General features: G+C 44.9%; 1 protein-coding gene across 3 annotated transcripts in view; it reads right to left on the bottom strand.

The window, feature by feature from the left end:
* Nucleotides 1-9,208, bottom strand: part of RANBP3 (RAN binding protein 3) — a 136,512-nt gene extending 127,304 nt beyond the window's left edge. For all 3 annotated transcript variants that reach the window (XM_044305950.1, XM_044305959.1, XM_044305941.1), the window contains exon 1: nucleotides 9,071-9,208. In XM_044305950.1, coding sequence (XP_044161885.1) covers nucleotides 9,071-9,092 — 22 coding nt within the window. In that variant the 5' untranslated portion in view covers nucleotides 9,093-9,208. The remainder of the gene's footprint in view (nucleotides 1-9,070) is intronic.
* Between the last annotated feature and the right edge of the window lie 8,956 nt (nucleotides 9,209-18,164).

Below are 18,164 nucleotides of genomic sequence, written 5' to 3' on the forward strand. Positions count from 1 at the left end.
ATATAATTAACAATGATTAAAGTTACTGATTAGTTTATAAATGTTCTCCTGTGAACGGCGTGGCCCTGTATAGTCTAACCCCCAGGCAAGTGTCCCTGTCACCATGGGAACGCCTGGGGGTTAGAATATACCATCGGATTTGAGTTTACACAATCTCACTGAGATCGTGAAAACTCAATGATTTACTGTCAGTCCCTCCCCTCCTCCGTTCTCATTGGTGGTCAGCGGCAGCCGCGCACAGTGGGGAGGGAGGGACTCCCTCTTTCTCCACTGTGGTGGCTCAGGAGAACATGGTGCGCGCAGAGAGCGCGATCATTTCACGGTCCGGCGATATGCACAAAAATCGATATTGTGGCACAAATTTATATCGCATATCGCCCACCCCTAATATGCGGTGTAGCCAGAGGAGAGTGCAGGATCGGCAGCAGCACAACCTGGTAAGTCCAGATACGTTTTAGCTATTTAATTTTTTTTTTTTTACAGGTGATGCGTTCCAGGGCCGCAGCGGCCCCTTTATCAGTCCAGTTTGATGAAGAGGCAGGTCCGGCCACGAAACACATCACCAAAAGATACTACCTTATCTGGACTTAACTGGTTGTGCCGCTGCCGTTCCTGCACTCTGTTCTGACAGCACCAGTATCTATACTTACAGCACAACCCTTGCCAGTGAGAGGCTCTGACTGACGAGCTTACCAGCATTCCTTCCATCGAAGCTCTGCTCTCCTTCTCCATTCTAAAACCGGTGTAGCCAGATACTGCCACGCACCTCCAGACCCACTGACTAGATTGGTATCTAACCAATTTCGAGCATAAATGACGGCTTTCAGACAAAAAAATAGCATTATATTGATTTATGACGCTATGTAACCCTTACAGTTCTGGAATGTATTGAATAACACTAACAGCATTATGCCAGTGTTACCAATGCTATCCAGATCGGTAAGGGTTACATAGCATCATAACTCAATATAATGCTATGAGACCCCCGACAGCGCTGGGAGTCCAGGCCGGGAGCTACGTTGCGGACTCGCTGCGGTAGGAACACTAGGGGCCTTTGGCTGTGACAAACATCACATGGCCAGAGATCAGTGTAGTAATGCAGCATTGCCACTAGTGAGAGGGGTCATTTTGGGACCTGCACATTGTCATGACAGCCCCAATAAGTCTCACAACTGTAGGGTTGCAATGCGACCCCATTCACTGTCACGATTTGAAACCCTGCACTACATTACGATGATTGGTCGTGCTGGCAAGTGTATTCCTTTCTTTTTATTTAGCACACAAAGTGCACCAGGCCCTGTGACAGAATTGCGTCAACCAGTTACGGAATCCGTTTCATCTGCTAGTGTGAAGCGTCATAAAGCCCAGCGTTAGTCTGCATTCTGTGTGTGGCTGAGCGCAGTCCACCATCATTGCCCCTTCTTCTCCACCACTTACCCCTTACTTGGGGTGCACAGGGCACCCTCAGCACATGGCGCAGTGTACGCAGAATGCTCACCTCCGTGCATCACATGACTGAAAAACTTGTCTACTTAGCTGCCCCTTGTTTATGGAGCAGTCGGCAATGAGCGCACTCCCAGTTTTCATAACTGAAAAGCAAACTGCTGTGTTCAGCCAATGGTACGGCAGCACGCTGATACTGACAAATCGGCAGCCTCCTCACTAATAACAGCTCTGTACTGTACGGAGCTCTGTTATTGGATTGCTGTGTCTGCTGGATGCAAGACCTTTCTTCTTAAAGCGGCAGAGCAGGACGTGACATGAAGGCGGACATGAAAACGCTGCAAGCAGCGCTTTGGCCTCTGCCTCAAAAGCGGAACGGAGACCAAACTGATGCATTCTCAACGGATCCTTATCCATTCAGAATGCATTGGGGCTGAACTGATCCATTTTGGGCCGCTTGTGAGAGGCCTGAACCGGATCTCACAAATGGACCCAGAAACGCCAGTGTGAAAGTAGCCCAAGCCAGATGCAGTAAACCTTGGTAGTCTATTAATCTGCCAGAACAGCACTCCAGTGGTTGCAGCAGTTGTGAAACCACCCTTAGGGTTTTGCGGGGCAGGGGAGTGGTAGTAATAATAGTAACAGTAGTCACACCTGGCCTTGTGTTCTGACACATACAGCCCAGATGCTTGCCAGCACAGTGCAGAAGACTTCCAAACCAGCACATACACAAGATACCAGAGCCGGGCAAGACTAAAATGTCCCCTGGGTGGCTGTCATTTAAAGCTGGAGGGGAGTGGCAGACAACAATAAAGGAGCAGGGAGTTGGTTCAATGGTGATGCCCTTGTGACACAAAGCAGCTAATTTACATTCACCGATTTCTCAGTAACGCAGGCACTTATCGGGAATGTGGGACGTTTTTGTAATGAGACCTGTGCACATCTGACACTGCACTTGAATTACTATGGAAGTATGTGGTAACAGATTTCGTTTAACACATTAGGGATGGTGCCCGTTCAGAAGCTGAAAGGGCACTGTAGTAGCCCGGTGCCTGTATTTTTACACAGCAGACAGCGTCCGTGAGCAGCGGTAACGGTGACCACAGACATTTAATCCCACAGATGCATGGTCAATTGTGACCACAGTAACTGAGCGGTGAAATAATCGGGAGAACTGCGCGCCAGGGGCCCGAACGGGACTCCCTCACTCCAAGATCGAAGGAGCCGTTTGGTTTCTATGGCTACCTCAGGCCCTCTGAAGGATCCAAGGCAATTTTCCTATGGAGCCCTATCTTCAGCATTTCTGCGTCTCAAAATGAGTATAATTAAAATATATTTATCCTGTATGGCAGGGGTGGCCAACCTGTGGCTCTTGAGCCACATGCGGCTCTTTGCTTCTTCAAGTGAGGCTCTAGGTGTGAAGCCAGGAAGCACTCTCCACCCCATGCTCAGATCTCTTTTCCTGATCGGGCACTGTTACTACTTTGCAGCTCCAGCTCACTCTCCACTACATCCTGATGCACACAGTGTAAGAAAAGTAGTACGTGGAGACACACAGTATGACCTGATATTGCGCTCATCAGGTCACAGCGGAGAGCGTGTCAGACCTGCACAGTAACAGGTGCCTGACCTAGCTGGAGCCCAGTGCCTGATCAGGAGGGAAGAGATTTTTTTTTAAATGATAGAACTGAGCATGGGGGGGGGTCTGATCTGAGCATAGGGGGGAGGGGCTGTCCTGATCTGGAAAATGGGGGGTCTGATCTGAGCATGAGGTTTCAGATTTGAGCATGGGTTGGTCAGATCTAAGCATGTGGGGGAGATCTGAGCACTGAGGGTCTGACACTGGGAGTCTGATTTGTGTTGTCTGATCCAAGCATTGGAGGTGTGATTTGGAAGTCTGATGAGGTTTGGTGATCTTATTGTAGGTCAGATAAGGATTGGGGCTCCGATTTAGGAGTCTGATGAAAAATATATTTTGTATTTTTTTCTCTGCTAATGAAAAATAAAAAATATTTTTAGCAGACTTCAGATCAGATGAAAAATATATTTTTTTAATCTTATTTTACTTTGTTAAAAGCTTGGTGCATCTTGTAGGGCAAAAAATACGGTAACTGTGTGTAAATGTATAGCCTGTGGCTCCTGGTAGTCATACTTTTTTTTTTTGGGCTCTGTGTATGCAAGGTTGGCCACCCCTGCCGTATGGTGTAAGACGCAATAGGAAGGGAAGAAATTTTCTAGTCAATTTTCTGAATTTAGATTTTTCTGGTTTTAACCCTTGGGATACCAGAGGTTTTTTCGTTTTCATTTTTCTTTCCCATTTTCCTCGAGCCATAACTTTTTTATATTTCTGGTCACATAGCTTAGGACTTTTTTTTTTTTTTTTTTTACAGAACTGGTTGTATTTTCTAATGCCACCATTAACTATGGCATATAATGTAGTGGAAAGCTGTATTAATAAAGAAATAAAAATATAAATGGGGTGGAAATAGGAAACAAAAAAACATTTGACGGATTTTGTTCCCATGGATTTTCCTTTGTTTCCTTTACGGCGCATGCCCTTCATTCTCTGGGTCAGTACGATTACAACGATACCCCCATACTCCGAGCCTCATAACATTTTTATATTTAGGTCTACTGAGCCGTTTAGGGGCTCATTTTTTGCAGAACAATCTATGATTTTTATGGATACTACTTTGGAGTGTGTGACTTTTTGATCACATTTTATTACAATTGTTTTGGGTAAGAGAAGCAATATAAAATTTAAAAAAGCAAATCTGCTATTTTTACCCCTTTTTTCCATTACGCTATTCGTCGTATTGGAATATTTTTTTTTCCATTTTAATAGTATGGGCGTTTTTGGTTGTAGTGTTTATATTTATCGTTATTTAGGTATTTATATTATATGGAAAGGGGGGTGATTTAAACTTATTTTTTATCCTTTTAATTTTTTTATGATTTTGTGTCATATACGAGCCTATAAATAATGTTTTTTAATTCTTCATTTTGTTCTATCGGGGATTTTTAAAATGCCATTTAAAGAGGACCTTTCACTGCAATAAAAAAATAAATAAATCTAAACTAAGCATACAGACAAGGAGAGCGGCGCCCAGGGATCTCCTTGCACTTACTGTTATACCTGGGCGCCACTCCAGCATCTTCAGATTTTCGGCTCAACTGGGAGGAGCCTGCCGGCGTCTCCTTCTCCCAGGCTGGAGGGCTGGACAATCGCAGTGCTCAGCTCATAGCCTGAGAGGTTTTTTTTTTTCGCTCAGGCTATGAGCTGAGCGCTGCGATTGTCCAGCCCTCCAGCCTGGGAGAAGGAGACGCCGGCAGGCTCCACCCAGTTGAGCCGAACATATGAAGATACCGGGAGAACGGAGCAGCGCCCAGGGATAATAGTAAGTGCAGGGAGATCCCTGGGTGACGCTCTCCATGTCTGTATGCTTAGTTTAGATTTTTTTTATTGTAGTGAAAGATCCTCTTTAACCTCAATATTGCACATTTCTTATCCTGGCCTTACCCATCTGGTGGCCAAAATAAGAATTGCAGCATGAACAATTTCAGTGCAAGTACCGATGCCACACGGGGCATCCGTAGGAAGCGCTTCCGGGTTTTTGCGCTTTTAGATGCAGTGATCTCACTTGGTCACAGCATCTAAAGCATTTAATTACTGCGTTCAGCAATATTGCCGGTCACGGTAATTAGCTGCAGGTCTGCTGTTTGAAACAGCAGAGATGTGCCAGACATGGCACCCACTGCATATTCAAGTGGGCGCCATGTTTACACATAGCTCCAGCGCAGTACATGTACGGCGCTGGTAGCGAACGGGTTAAGATAGATAGCGATACCTCATAGAATAGTTACTTAACATTAACCACATGTCTTCTTTATGTCAGCATCATTTTGTATATGTCAGTTAATTTTTTTTAGGATGTCAGATGGCTTAGAATTTTAGAAGAATTTTTTTTTTACATCTTCAGGTAAATTTCCAAACCGATTTAGGCTACTTTCACACTAGCGTTCGGGGCTCCGCTTGCGAGTTCCGTTTGAAGGCTCTCACAAGCGGCCCCGAACGGATCCGTCCAGCCCTAATGCATTCTGAGTGGAGGCGGATCCGCTCAGAATGCATCAGTATGGCACCGTTTGCCCTCCGCTCTGCTCAGCAGGCGGACACCCGAACGCTGCTTGCAGCGTTCGGATGTCCGCCTGGCCGTGCGGAGGCAAACGGATCCGTCCAGACTTACAATGTAAGTCCATGGGGACGGATCCATTTGAAGTTCACACAATATGGCTCAATTTTCAAACGGATCCGTCCCCCATTGACTTTCAGTGTAAGTCAAAACGGATCCGTTTGCATTATCATGAACAACAAAAAATATATATTTTTTTTTTTGTTCATGGTAATGCAAACGGATCCGTTCTGAACGGATCTTACCCTGGGTTCACACCTGAGCGTTCCTCAAACGCGCGTTTAACGCGCGTTTTTTGTAATAGTAAACGCGCGTTTGACGCGCGTTTGTGTCATTGACTGCAGTGTCCTATGGCCACAAACGCGCGTCAAAACGCCCCAAAGAAGCTCAAGTACTTGTTTGAGCGTCGGGCGTTTTACAGCGCGTTCGTACGCGCTGTAAAACGCCCAGGTGTGAACCCTTCCCATAGGGAAGCATTGGTTTTCATGTCTTAAGCGTTTTACAGCGCGTTTGAACGCGCTGTAAAACGCTCAGGTGTGAACCCAGGGTAAGTGTTTGCATTATAGGTGCGGATCCGTCTGTGCAGATACCAGACGGATCCGCACCTAAAACAAGTGTGAAAGTAGCCTTAGTAGTAATAGGAGAAAACGCATCCAAAATGTGTTACATAATTCTTGCCAAGTGCTATAATGCCGCCTATGTGGTCATAAACTGCTCTCCGACTACAGGGTTCATAAGCTTATGGCCTCATGCACACAGCCATTGTTTTGGCGGCTCGGATGCGGACCCATTCACTTCAATGGGGACACAAAAGATGCGGACAGCACTCAGTGTGCTGTTCGCATTATTTATTTATATATCTATATCTCTCTCACACGTCCTATTCTTGTCCGCACTTTTATATGCATTTATATTAAAGGCTGTCTGTGCCGTTCCGCAAATTGCGGAACGCGCACGGACGCCACCGGTGTTTTCTGGATGCAAAACACACCACGGTCGTGTGCATGAAGCCTAAGGCCGAATGCACACGGCCGTTTTTCACTGCCGTGAGCAGTCCGTGGAACCACGGGCTGGATTCCTGCTGAGAGCAGGAGCGCACGGCGTCATTGGTTGCTATGACGCAGTGCGCTCCCTGCTGCCGACGCAATACAGTAATACACTGGTATGATCTAAGAGAAAGAGCACTATGGGTATTTGAGTTTGGCATTTTATACAGAACTGGCCAACAAATGCAAACAAGAAGTGACCCCATTTTAGAAACCACACCCCTACAGCATTTACTAAGTCAAGCGAGAATTTTGACCCCACAAGTGTTTTGCAAAAATGAATGCACAGCAGATGGTACACAGTGTAAATTGCAATTTTTCCACAGATATGCAATCTCAGGCAAGTATATTTTGCCCATCATGGGCCAGTGTGAAAAGTCAGCCCTCTTTTTATTGGGGCCCGTTCTCACGACCGTATATTTGAGTCTGCATTAGTTTCGCAATTTTGCAGAACGGATGTGGACCCATTCGTTTCTAAGGGGCCACAAAAGATGTGGACAGCAAACCACATAATGTTCACATCCGTACTTCTGTTCCATGGCCCCGGTATCCATGTTTTGCAGACCCTAAATCTGCGGACTACAAAACATACAGACGCCTGAATGAACCCCTTTGCTGCGTTTCCTGGTTTTCTAAACGCCCTCCATGTGACCCTAATCTTTTGCCAGAACATATTAGAGGGTTCAGGAGTAAAAGAGCACCATTTGAGGCACAGTGTGTTCATTTGTGCATCTTGTGCTGACAGCTGTAGGTTACCCAAGTTTGGAAACTGTGCCCCTCATGGTATTAGTAAGCGGAGTCACCACCGATATTATGTAGAAATGAATGCACAGTGGACGGTGAAAAATAAAAATTGCAATTTTTGCACAGATACAGCATTCCAGTGCCAAATATGATGTTCCCAGCTGGTGCCATCTGAGACTCAAACTACACTTCTTAAATAAATGTGGACATAAGCTGTTGTATGGGCACATGGAAGTGCTCAGAAGGGATGAAGCGCCATGTGGAGCAGAGATTTTGCTGGACTGGTTTTCAGGTGTTACATTACATTAGCAATGACCTCCCCCCCCCCCTTGCTTGATAATGATTTTTGTTAGGAGATGCAACAAAAAAAAAAAAAGTCGTTCTGGAAGAGTTTGATTTTTACAGTTAGGGTGTTTAACCACTAATCAAAATAAAATGACTATAGAAGGTTTTTTTTTAATTTTATATAAATGTTTGTTAGTTTTTAGTTCTACTAGGGTACACAATTTTTAATTCACTGGTATACTTCATATCTGACAACAGTGACAGGCCTGTGGCACAATCTAACAGGCATCCAGTCATGGCAGGTCTTGAGACCTTTACAATTGTGTTTGCCAGGTTGAGAGGCGTGGTGGCACTGCCTAGATGCAGCATCAGGAGCGGAGTGGGGGTTAAGTGTCCAGGATTGGGCTCTCTAATCCCAGCTGTTGCAGCAGGGCTCAATAGGTGCCAGACTCTTACAGTGGTCTGGAGTAACGCTGGCACAGATGGCAGGGACTGAGCCGACATCTCTCCAGACCCAAAAAAAAAACAAACAAAAAAAAAAAAAAAAAAAAAAAAGGTCTCATGCGTAGAAATACATGGAGTTGTTTTTAAAAACGTAATATTGCTTTAGGCCTTATTGTGACCTCTGGACATCAGTATCTGATCAGTTGGAACTACATAGCTGCCTCCGCTCCAGCAGCAAGCAGAGCTATTAGGCAGATAAATAGAAAGCAGAATGACCCAATATGCCAAGAGTTCATTCATGGGACCAGATGCTAGAAACAAAAGCAAAGTTCTGGTCACTTCTGAGAAAGGCACTGACAACTATGCAACAGTTTAGGCTGCATCCGCGTGTGTCAGAGGCAAGACACAACAGAGCCCATTCTAGCCCATGGGGCCAGCCAGCACCATTTGCATGTAAATGTGAAGGTAACATTAGAGGCCTCTGGCAGGTATGTACACAGAGTCCAAATGCTGACCACAGAGGCTTGGTGCCAGTCCCCATGACCTCCACTACAGGCAGGCATGGAAGGGCTGCACTCTCCTCCACAGATCAGGCGTTCTAGGTGGAAAGTCTAGGACATGGCTCTGCCTGTAAACAATGGAGGCAGGGCAGGCTCCATGCGGTTATCAGGTGGAATACCCCGGATGAAGGAAGACTTCACTGCCCCGCTCAGCAGAGACAATTCACAAGCGGCAGGCCTCATGCAGACCAGGGTCTCTCCTGAGCCGCGCCCCCAGCCTCAAGGGGGCCCTGGCAGCGTACGATATTGGGCATGGAGCCGTGCCGGACGCATCAGAAAGCGAAGCACCTCAGAGCAGGAAAGCAGACAGCACCGCCCGCCTCAGAAACGTTACAGCCGCGGCTTTAGCACCACTTACCTTCGTTTGACAAATCCTCCATTTTACCGCCTGAGCCGCTCCCACAATGCTCTGCGGCCGCTTTCACAGTCGGGGGGCGGACGAAGTTGGGCGGGAACTAGCGCCAGGCGCAGCAACCGCCTCGCTGCTCTCGCCCCGCGAGCATGTCGAACCGCGCATGCGCATAGCGCTTTTCGAGGGCTGATTCCGCCCGTGCCCTTCTCCCGTGCAGAGCCTACCACGTGGGGAGAGAAGATGTCGCTTTTTCTGTCCAACGTTATGTGTAATGTGTTCTAAGCCTTGTTCCGCCCAGATCGCACTGCCACATTTTAGCCCCATATGGACAATTTTCAACCTATGGACCAAGTCACGTTTAGCAAATCTGAGGTGTCACTTTATGTGGTAATAACTTTGGAATACTTTTAGGCTACTTTCGCATCTGCGATTTTAATTCAGGTTTAGAGATCCAGCAGAGAATCTCAACAACCTGAATGAAACTGATCCGTTTTGTCCCCATTCATTGTCAATCACTGATCAGGTAGCATCATTTTAGTTTAGTTGCATTTTGGGGCCGGACACAAAACTGCTGCAAGCAGTGTTTTTGTGTCTGGTTTGCGAAACTGAACAAATCTGATCAGTGAAAGGCTACTTTCACACTAGCGTGTCTATTTTCTGATATTGAGATCCGGCAGAGCGTCTCAATACCAGAGAAAAACACAGTTTTGTCCCCATTAATTGTCAATGGGGACAAAACTGAACTGAATGAAACGGAGTGCACCAAAATGCCTTCCGTTCCATTTCTTTCCCATTCCGGAGAGCAAGCTGCAATTTTCTTTCCGTCATGGGATGCGGATTAAGACGGATCCGTCATGACCCATAATGCAAGCCAATGGGACACAATACAAAATTGATCCGTCCCCATTGACTTTCAATAGAGTTCATGACAGATCCGTCTTGGCTATGTTTTTTTTGGTCAAAAAAAAAAAAAAAGGGTTCTAAAAAAAATGTCCCCTCGTGTACCGGGCACCCCACATGGAATGTACTCCCCCCGATGCCCTCTCTCTGCACCGCTCCTGGTCCCCGCACCACCGCTGCTGCTTCTCCCTGCACACGGATGAAAACATCCGATGTCAGGGAGGAGCAGCCAATGGCAGACGGGGACGAGCTTCCCTAGACCAGGGAAAGTATATTTCATGTGGGGTGCCTGACACATGGGGGGACATTTTATACTCTTGGAGAACCCCTTTAAATATTATACAACTGAATGCGTTCATAACAGATGCAGATAGTTGTATTATCAGTAGCAAAAGCGTTTTTGATGAGCCCAGCCGGATCCAGCAAAAACGCTAATGTGAAAGTAGCCTAAGGGTACTTTAACAATAGCGTTTTTGTTTTCCGGTATTGAGTTCCGTCACAGGCGCTCAATACCGGAAAAGAGCTGATCAGTTTTATCCTAATGCATTCTGAATGGAGAGCAATCCGTTCAGGATGCATCAGTTCAGTCACTCTTACGTTTTTTGGATGGAAAAAATACCGCAGCATGCTGCACGTTTCTCTCCGGCCCAAAATCTTGATCATTTGCCGGCATTAATTTACATTGAAGTGTATTAGTGCCTGATCCGGCATTAAGTGTTCCGGCAACACAGAACCAGGTTTCCGGTCTGCACATGCGCAGACCTTTAAAAATGCTGAAAAAATATACACCATATCCGTTTTTCCAGATGACACCGGAGAGACGGATATGGTATTTCAATGCATTTGTCAGACAGATCCGGATCTGTCTGATAAATGCCATCAGTTTTCTTCCGGATTGCCAATCCGGCAGCCAGTTCCGGTGACGGAACTGCTTGCTGGAATCCTCTGCCACAAGTGTGAAAGTACCCTAGGTCAATGGTGCCTGATCCATGTTTTTTATTGTTACAGAAAAAAAATAGATCAGGCGCACAATGGTAATCAGTTTTTATACTTCTGTGAGAAGGTCTGTTGATGTTCTTCTCTACCTGCATGAAGTTCTTTGTTTTGGTTTCACTTTGTCATCTCCTTTCCTTCTCCCAGCTGTCACCTGTTTACACTAATTGTCTCCCTTTATATTCCCTCCCATACTGCCTCACTTTGCGGTTTATACTTCTTCCTGCTGAAGGCTGCGTCTGCCGATTCCTCAGATAAGTCTGTTTCCTTTATTTGTGTTTCCTTGTTGGCTTGATTCTAGGTAACCCTAACTCCGTCCGTATTAAGTGCAGGGAGCCGCTGGTCATGTCACCTCACTATTATAGGGTTTTCAAGGTGTCACATAGTATTAGGTACGTGGACATGCAATCGTCTACCATAAAGACCTTTGCATGTGCATAGCAGTCAGGGAGAGCTCTATGGGTTTTTTAGGGCTCACCCATATGCTCCTTAGTTTGGGATCAAGCCAGTCGGATGTTTATTTATAAGTTCCAGCTTTCTGCAACACCATCCGTGACATTATAAACCGCCATAACCGTCTTAAGCATGGATCCGGTTTCAGCCTTGATTGACCGCATGCAGGGTCTATCGCTGGAGGTAGCAGGTCTCCATAAAACGTTCATGGAGTTTGTTCCGAACCTAAGATCTTGCTTCTGGATACGTTCTCCAGGGGTAGTGAGAATTTTCTTCACTTTAGAGAGGCTTGCAAACTCCATTTTCGCCTACTTCCCTATTCCTCTGGTGATGAGGAGCAGAGGGTGGGGTTCATCATCTCGCTGCTCAGGGATAACGCTCAGTCTTGGGCCTTTTCGCTGCTGGTCGGGGCACGGCCCCTCCGATCAGTGGATTAATTTTTTGTAGCCCTGGGGCAGATATATGATGACCTGGATCGTATTGCTCTGGCTGAATCTAAACTGCGTCTTTTATGCCAGGGTAAACAGTCCGCAGAGATATATTGTTCAGAATTTCGGAGATGGGCAGCTGATACTGGTTGGAATTATGCTGCACTCCAAAGTCAATTTTGCCATGGTCATTCGGAAAGATTGAAAGATGCATTTTCTTTTCATGAGAGACCAGCCTTGTTAGAGTCTGCCATGTCTCTAGCTGTTCGTATTGACAGGCGTCTTAGAGAGAGATAGGAGACTACTCCTTCCTGTCATATTCAGCCCAAGGACAGTGGGACTGTCTCAATCAGTGCGCAGGGGTCTCAGTCAGTCTCAATTCCCTATGAGGAGGAGGCCATGCAGCTGGGTTCGCTTGCCTCTGTTGTGGGGGTATAAATCATTTGGCAAATGTTTGCCCCTCTAGGAGATTCATGGAGTTTTCTGAGGGTAATAAAAAATAAATAAAAAACCTCTAAAAACTTTCCATTTGCTACTATTGGCAAGGTTGACGCGGAAATTGAAGGATTGACATTTACTTGTAGTTCCCGTTTTCTCCTACCTGCCAGAGTGGCGCTAGACAGCAAGAACATTATTTGTGAGATTTTTGTAGATAGTGGAGCAGCTGTCAATCTCATTGATAATCAGTTTGCAATAACGCATGGTTTCCAGGTATGCACTTTGGAAAAGGATATACCTTTTTTTGCTATCGATTCCGCTCCACTTTCTCAAAGATCGTCAAAGGGCATAGTTCACAATATCCGTTTGACTGTGGGTGACACTCATATTGAGGATATGTCATGTTTCGTCTTAAGCAGATTACCTACTCCTCTAGTGTTGGGGCTACCCTGGCTCACTAAACATAACCTCACCATTGATTGGCAAGCAAGGCAAATAAATGGTTGGAGTGATATTTGCAGAGAGAATTGCCTCACGACATCTGTTTCAGAGGTTTCCACCAAGACTGTGCCATCTTTTCTCTCAGAATTTTCGGATGTGTTTTCTGAGAGTGGTGTCCAGGAGTTGCCCCCACACCTGGAGTACAACTGCCCTATTAATCTCATCCCAGGCACCAAGCTGCCTAAATCTCGTTTATATAATCTCTCCCAACCTGAAAGAGTCGCTATGCGTACTTATATCTCTGAGGGCCTGAGAAAGGGACACATCCGACCCTCGAAGTCACCTTTTGGCGCTGTTTTTTTTTTTTTTTTGTTAAGAAAAAAGATGGTTCTTTAAGACCTTGTCTGGATTTCAGGGAGCTGAACCGTATCACGATTCATGACCCATATCCGCTTCCTTTGTTCCCGGACCTGTTTAACCAGATTGTTGGGGCTAAGGTTTTTTCTAAGTTGGATTTAAGAGGGGCATACAACCTAGTCAGGGTCAGGGAAGGGAACGAATGGAAGACGGCCTTCAATACCCCTGAGGGTCATTTCGAGAATTTGGTTATGCCTTTTGGTTTGATGAATGCTCCGGACGTCTTCCAATATTTTGTGAACAAGAAGAAGACAAAAAAACACGGCGCCTCATGTGTCGTACCGCCTTATAAACAGTATAATATTATGGTGCGCAATTCGCTTACCGGATGCTGTCGTGAGGAGTCACAACAGCTATATATGCCTTAGCTGGTATCTATCCCCACCAGCTTCAGGGAATGCCGTGCTGTTGCCTGGGCCTCTTCCTGTCTTGATAGTTCCAGGAAAATTTGTATGCAGAATATCATAAAAGTAGGAGACCACTATATTTTAATAGTGTGCGCTGTGGAGATGCCAGCGCAGCGAGTGATCGCTAATTTTAGTATCACTAAATGGACTATTAAATGTATCAGTTTAAAATATGTATCAATCCGCTACATGGAGCGCTCGATCTAGCGCCACTGTAGCCCACACATTATACAATATATCCCCTTAGGTATCGCATTAGATACCAGTGTGCATCTTTCCTAGCATCATTTTCTAATTGATGTAATTGAATGCTATTGAAGGACTCTATCTAGGAGCCTCATTATACTAAACACGCCCGCTCCTACCCTTGAACCTCCCCCAGATTAGCCCACCAAAACAGTGTTTTAAATATCTCTATCACAAGTGAGTTTGTATTCTGTAAATTGTCCTGACGAAGGGGGCACTTCGCCCTTGAAACGCGTTGACTTTAATAAAATAATATTACTAATCTTAATGACTGATCTATATGCCAGCAGCGCCGGACAGTGGTCTCCTACTTTTATGATATTCTGCATACAACATTTTGTGAACAGCATTTTTCATCATTTAATGGGGAAATTTGTACTGGTGTATCTGGATGACATTCAGATTTTTTCTCCTGATTTCAAGACTCATCGAGACCACCTACGTCAGGTCTTGCTGATTCTGCAGGATAATAAATTGTACGCTAAACTGGAAAAATGTGTGTTTGCAGTTCCGGAGATTCAATTTCTTGGTTTTCTTCTCTCCGTTTCTGGTTTTCGCATGGACCCCGAGAAGGTCCGCGCTGTGCTTGATTGGGAGCTTCCTGAGAATCAGAAGGCACTGATGCGGTTTTGGGGTTTTGCCAATTATTACAGAAAGTTAATTTTGAATTATTCCTCTGTTGTTAAGCCACTCACTGATATGACTAAAAAGCGGGTAGATTTTTCTTCGTGGTCGGTAGATGCGCTTAAAGCCTTTTCTAGTATCAAAGAGAGTTTTGCTTCCGCTCCCATTTTAGTACAACCTGATGTCTCTCTACCTTTTATTGTTGAGGTGGACGCTTCTGAGGTGGGTGTGGGTGCGGTCTTATCTCAGGGTCCCTCTTCTGCCAAATGGCGACCGTGTGCCTTTTTCTCAAGGAAACTCTCCTCTGCAGAGAGAAATTACGATGTGGGAGATAGGGAGTTGTTGGCCATCAAATTAGCTTTTGAGGAATGGCGCCATTGGTAAGAGGGAGACAGACACCCTATTACCGTGTTTACCGACCATAATAATCTGGCCTACTTGGAGTCAGCCAAGCATCTGAACCCGAGACAGGCCAGATGTTCCCCACGGACCACCACGGGTTGACGGGGGGGAAGGAAACACCGTACCCCTGTTGGGTTTTCGGTTGTTGGTGTCAGTCTACACTGATCTGGGCAGGTCGGTTTTTCTGGCCCTAGTCGGGTAGTGAAAGTGTTAATCCTTTACTATGCTTAGTGGGTGTGGTCTTCCTGCGATAACCAGAGCGTGTGAATATAGGTTTGGTGTTCACTGACCGTGGGGGCTGATGTAGTGTGGTCCCCTGTCTCTCTGCAGGAAGCTGTACGGAGGGTCGGGGTGAGCCCTGTAGTCCACTCCGTCTAACAAAGACTGCACAACTGATGCAGGCACAGGGAAGGAGCATAAGTAGGGATCCGGTGGCCGGAGCCAATCCCTTGTCCAGGCCGACACGTGGCCTGTCTAACTTGCATGAACTTGTACAAACCTGCCTCACGACAAGGTGTAGTACCGATCACTGGTGGGAGAGACTGTGTGAACAGGCATTGAGACGCCTGCAGCGTTTGGGGCTCCGTTGTGGGAGGTGGGGTTTCTGAACATTACTATTGTGTGAACCGCACAGTTTTTGATGTGACTCGCTGGAGTGAATAAAAGAGCACGGTTTGGACACAAAGCCTTGTCTCCTGAGCCTCTGTACTGCCACCGCTACCGCCCACCTACCAGAGCAAAACCTCCACAGCCTCCAAAACGGAATGGAGATGGAACAGAGCCAAACTGATGCATTCTGAGCGGATCCTTTTCCATTCAGAATGCATTAGGGCAAAACTGATCCGTTTTTGACCGCTTCTGACAGCCCTAAACGGATCTCACGAATGGAAAGCTAAAACACCAGTGTAAAAGTAGCCTAATACAACCGGATCTGGCCAAAACAGAGCCATCAGGATGTATTAAAGGGTTTCTACCACTTCGGTTTCACATATTTAGCTGTCAGACACTAGCGATCCGCTAGTGTCGGCTCTGGCCAACCATCCTAATATAATTGCTTTTGGGGCGGTGGTTTGGCTAAAAAACTACTACTTTTATTAATATGCTAATGAGCCTCTAGGTGCTATGGGGGCATCATTAGCACCTAGAGGCTCCGTCTACCTTCAGAAACTGCCGCCGCCGAGCGCGTCCCTCCAGCCCGCCCATCTCCTCCTGAATGCGATCTTCCTTGTGAGCGTATGTATTCTGCGCATGCTGTCGGAATATTTATGCTGTCTCCGATTGACAGTCTATATGATTTATGTGAATAAATTAAAATCGGTAATAAAGGAGATTCTAACTTATTATCATAAATATCAAGCTAAAACAAGCTCGTGATCTGCGTTGAATTGAAGACAAAACCCAATTACAGACAAAATATATATGTAATTTATTAATACAATTTATAGTGCAAAATAATATATATAACAAAATTGGCGGTAATAAAATTCAATCAATGATATGCAAAATAGTGGTAAAGACAAAAATAATTGAGAACATATATCTATATATATACACAATTATGCCTTCTTATAATAATACCCCTCACTTATATTAAAAGTCAATTTAATACTTGATTTCTCTCAGCCGACAAATGTCCGATTAAACCCAAATCTGGTTTATCTTTTATCTATATAAATATATATATATATTATTAACCATACTGGTCTAGAACTGAATTCAGTTCCTTGGAGATAATACTGTGCTTTCACTAGTATATTTTTAATCTCCCTGTATTGGATTCATTTTCAGGATGATGCTGCAGGTACACCCCAATCTTATTCCAAAACAGATACTATATACCAAGTATGGTTAATTGAATATATAGATATGTATTATATTAATTAATTATCCTATAAAATATAGGTAAGGTTATACTATACCAAAATGTCAGCTAGCAGAAATCAGTTTCAATGGTTCTAAGATGGCTGCCTCCAATGACTGGCAAGGTGGTCAAGATGATGTTCAGAGAGAGAGAGCCAGATAGCTCTAGAGATCGATCTCTTCTCTCAGCCCATACCATCTTTTTATCCTATCTTAGAAAGGGCTTGGCCAAGTTTTATCATTAACTAGTGACCTCACTTTATAATTAATAGAACCTCCCTCTAGGGAAAAATATACCCTAGATCTTTGTTACCCTAACACTAGATGGCACTAGTATTCCATACAAAAATCGAAGCATTCATTTATTTCTCTTATTCATATAATAGCAATAAAATGTAATCTAAGGTTTCAGACAAACCTTGAGAAGATCTTGAAGAGACAATGAGTTTTATACTTGGTCAACTAACTTGTGTATCCTTAAGTCTTTTGACCAGACTTGATTAAATCAAGATAAATAGGGCTATCTCAATTCATTGTTCTTGGATGAGACAGGGTTTGTTCATGATCACCTGTATCCACATTTCTCCATTCCAGGAAAAAAATAATTAAGACAGATTCTAAACATGACAGAGGAGTTTATACCTCATTTCTAATCTTACAATTGAATATATCTATGAGGACTATACTCTTATATATATACTATATATTCAGCACACCTATTAAAATGGATTATATAAAATCAATCTACTCCTATATTGATTAATATAAAAACCACAAAGAAAGATTAGAGTCTTTCTATTTACTAAAATCATCAGAATTCAAATACATTGTCTTATCTAGGCCATCACATTTCATTAGACCTTGGGACATCTCCTTCTCACAAAACAGACTTAGGTAAACACTTTGGTATATATCGTAAACCTTAGGTTAGCAATTTCAGAGTAAAAAAAAAATCCTGAATTCACTCTGCCTTAAAATAAGACAAAATGGTTGTCCCTTAGGCTCATGTCCATACACTTATATAGGCCTTATAATTATGGACTTTATTCATACTCAATAGTTCTGACAATGCGCAGTGAATGTCTGACCGCTTCCTTGCTCAGACATCTCCACTGCGCCTGCGCGATGACGCCATAGTGCTCCGAGGAACAGGCGCAGTGGAGATGTCTGAGCAGGGAAGCTGTCAGACATTTACTGCGCATGCGCCGAATACAGGCGCTCACAAGGAGGATCGCATTCAGGAGGAGATGGGCGGGCTGGAGGGACGCGCTGGGCGGCGGCAGTTTCTGAAGGTAGACGGAGCCTCTAGGTGCTAATGACGCCCCCATAGCACCTAGAGGCTCATTAGCATATTAATAAAAGTAGTTTTTTTAGCCAAACCACCGCCCCAAAAGCAATTATATTAGGATGGTTGGCCAGAGCAGACACTAGCGGATCGCTAGTGTCTGACAGCTAAATATGTGACACCTAAGTGGTAGAAACCCTTTAAGT

This window comes from Bufo gargarizans, chromosome 1 (assembly GCF_014858855.1).
Source record: "Bufo gargarizans isolate SCDJY-AF-19 chromosome 1, ASM1485885v1, whole genome shotgun sequence".
In the NCBI taxonomy this organism is placed as follows: domain Eukaryota; kingdom Metazoa; phylum Chordata; class Amphibia; order Anura; family Bufonidae; genus Bufo; species Bufo gargarizans.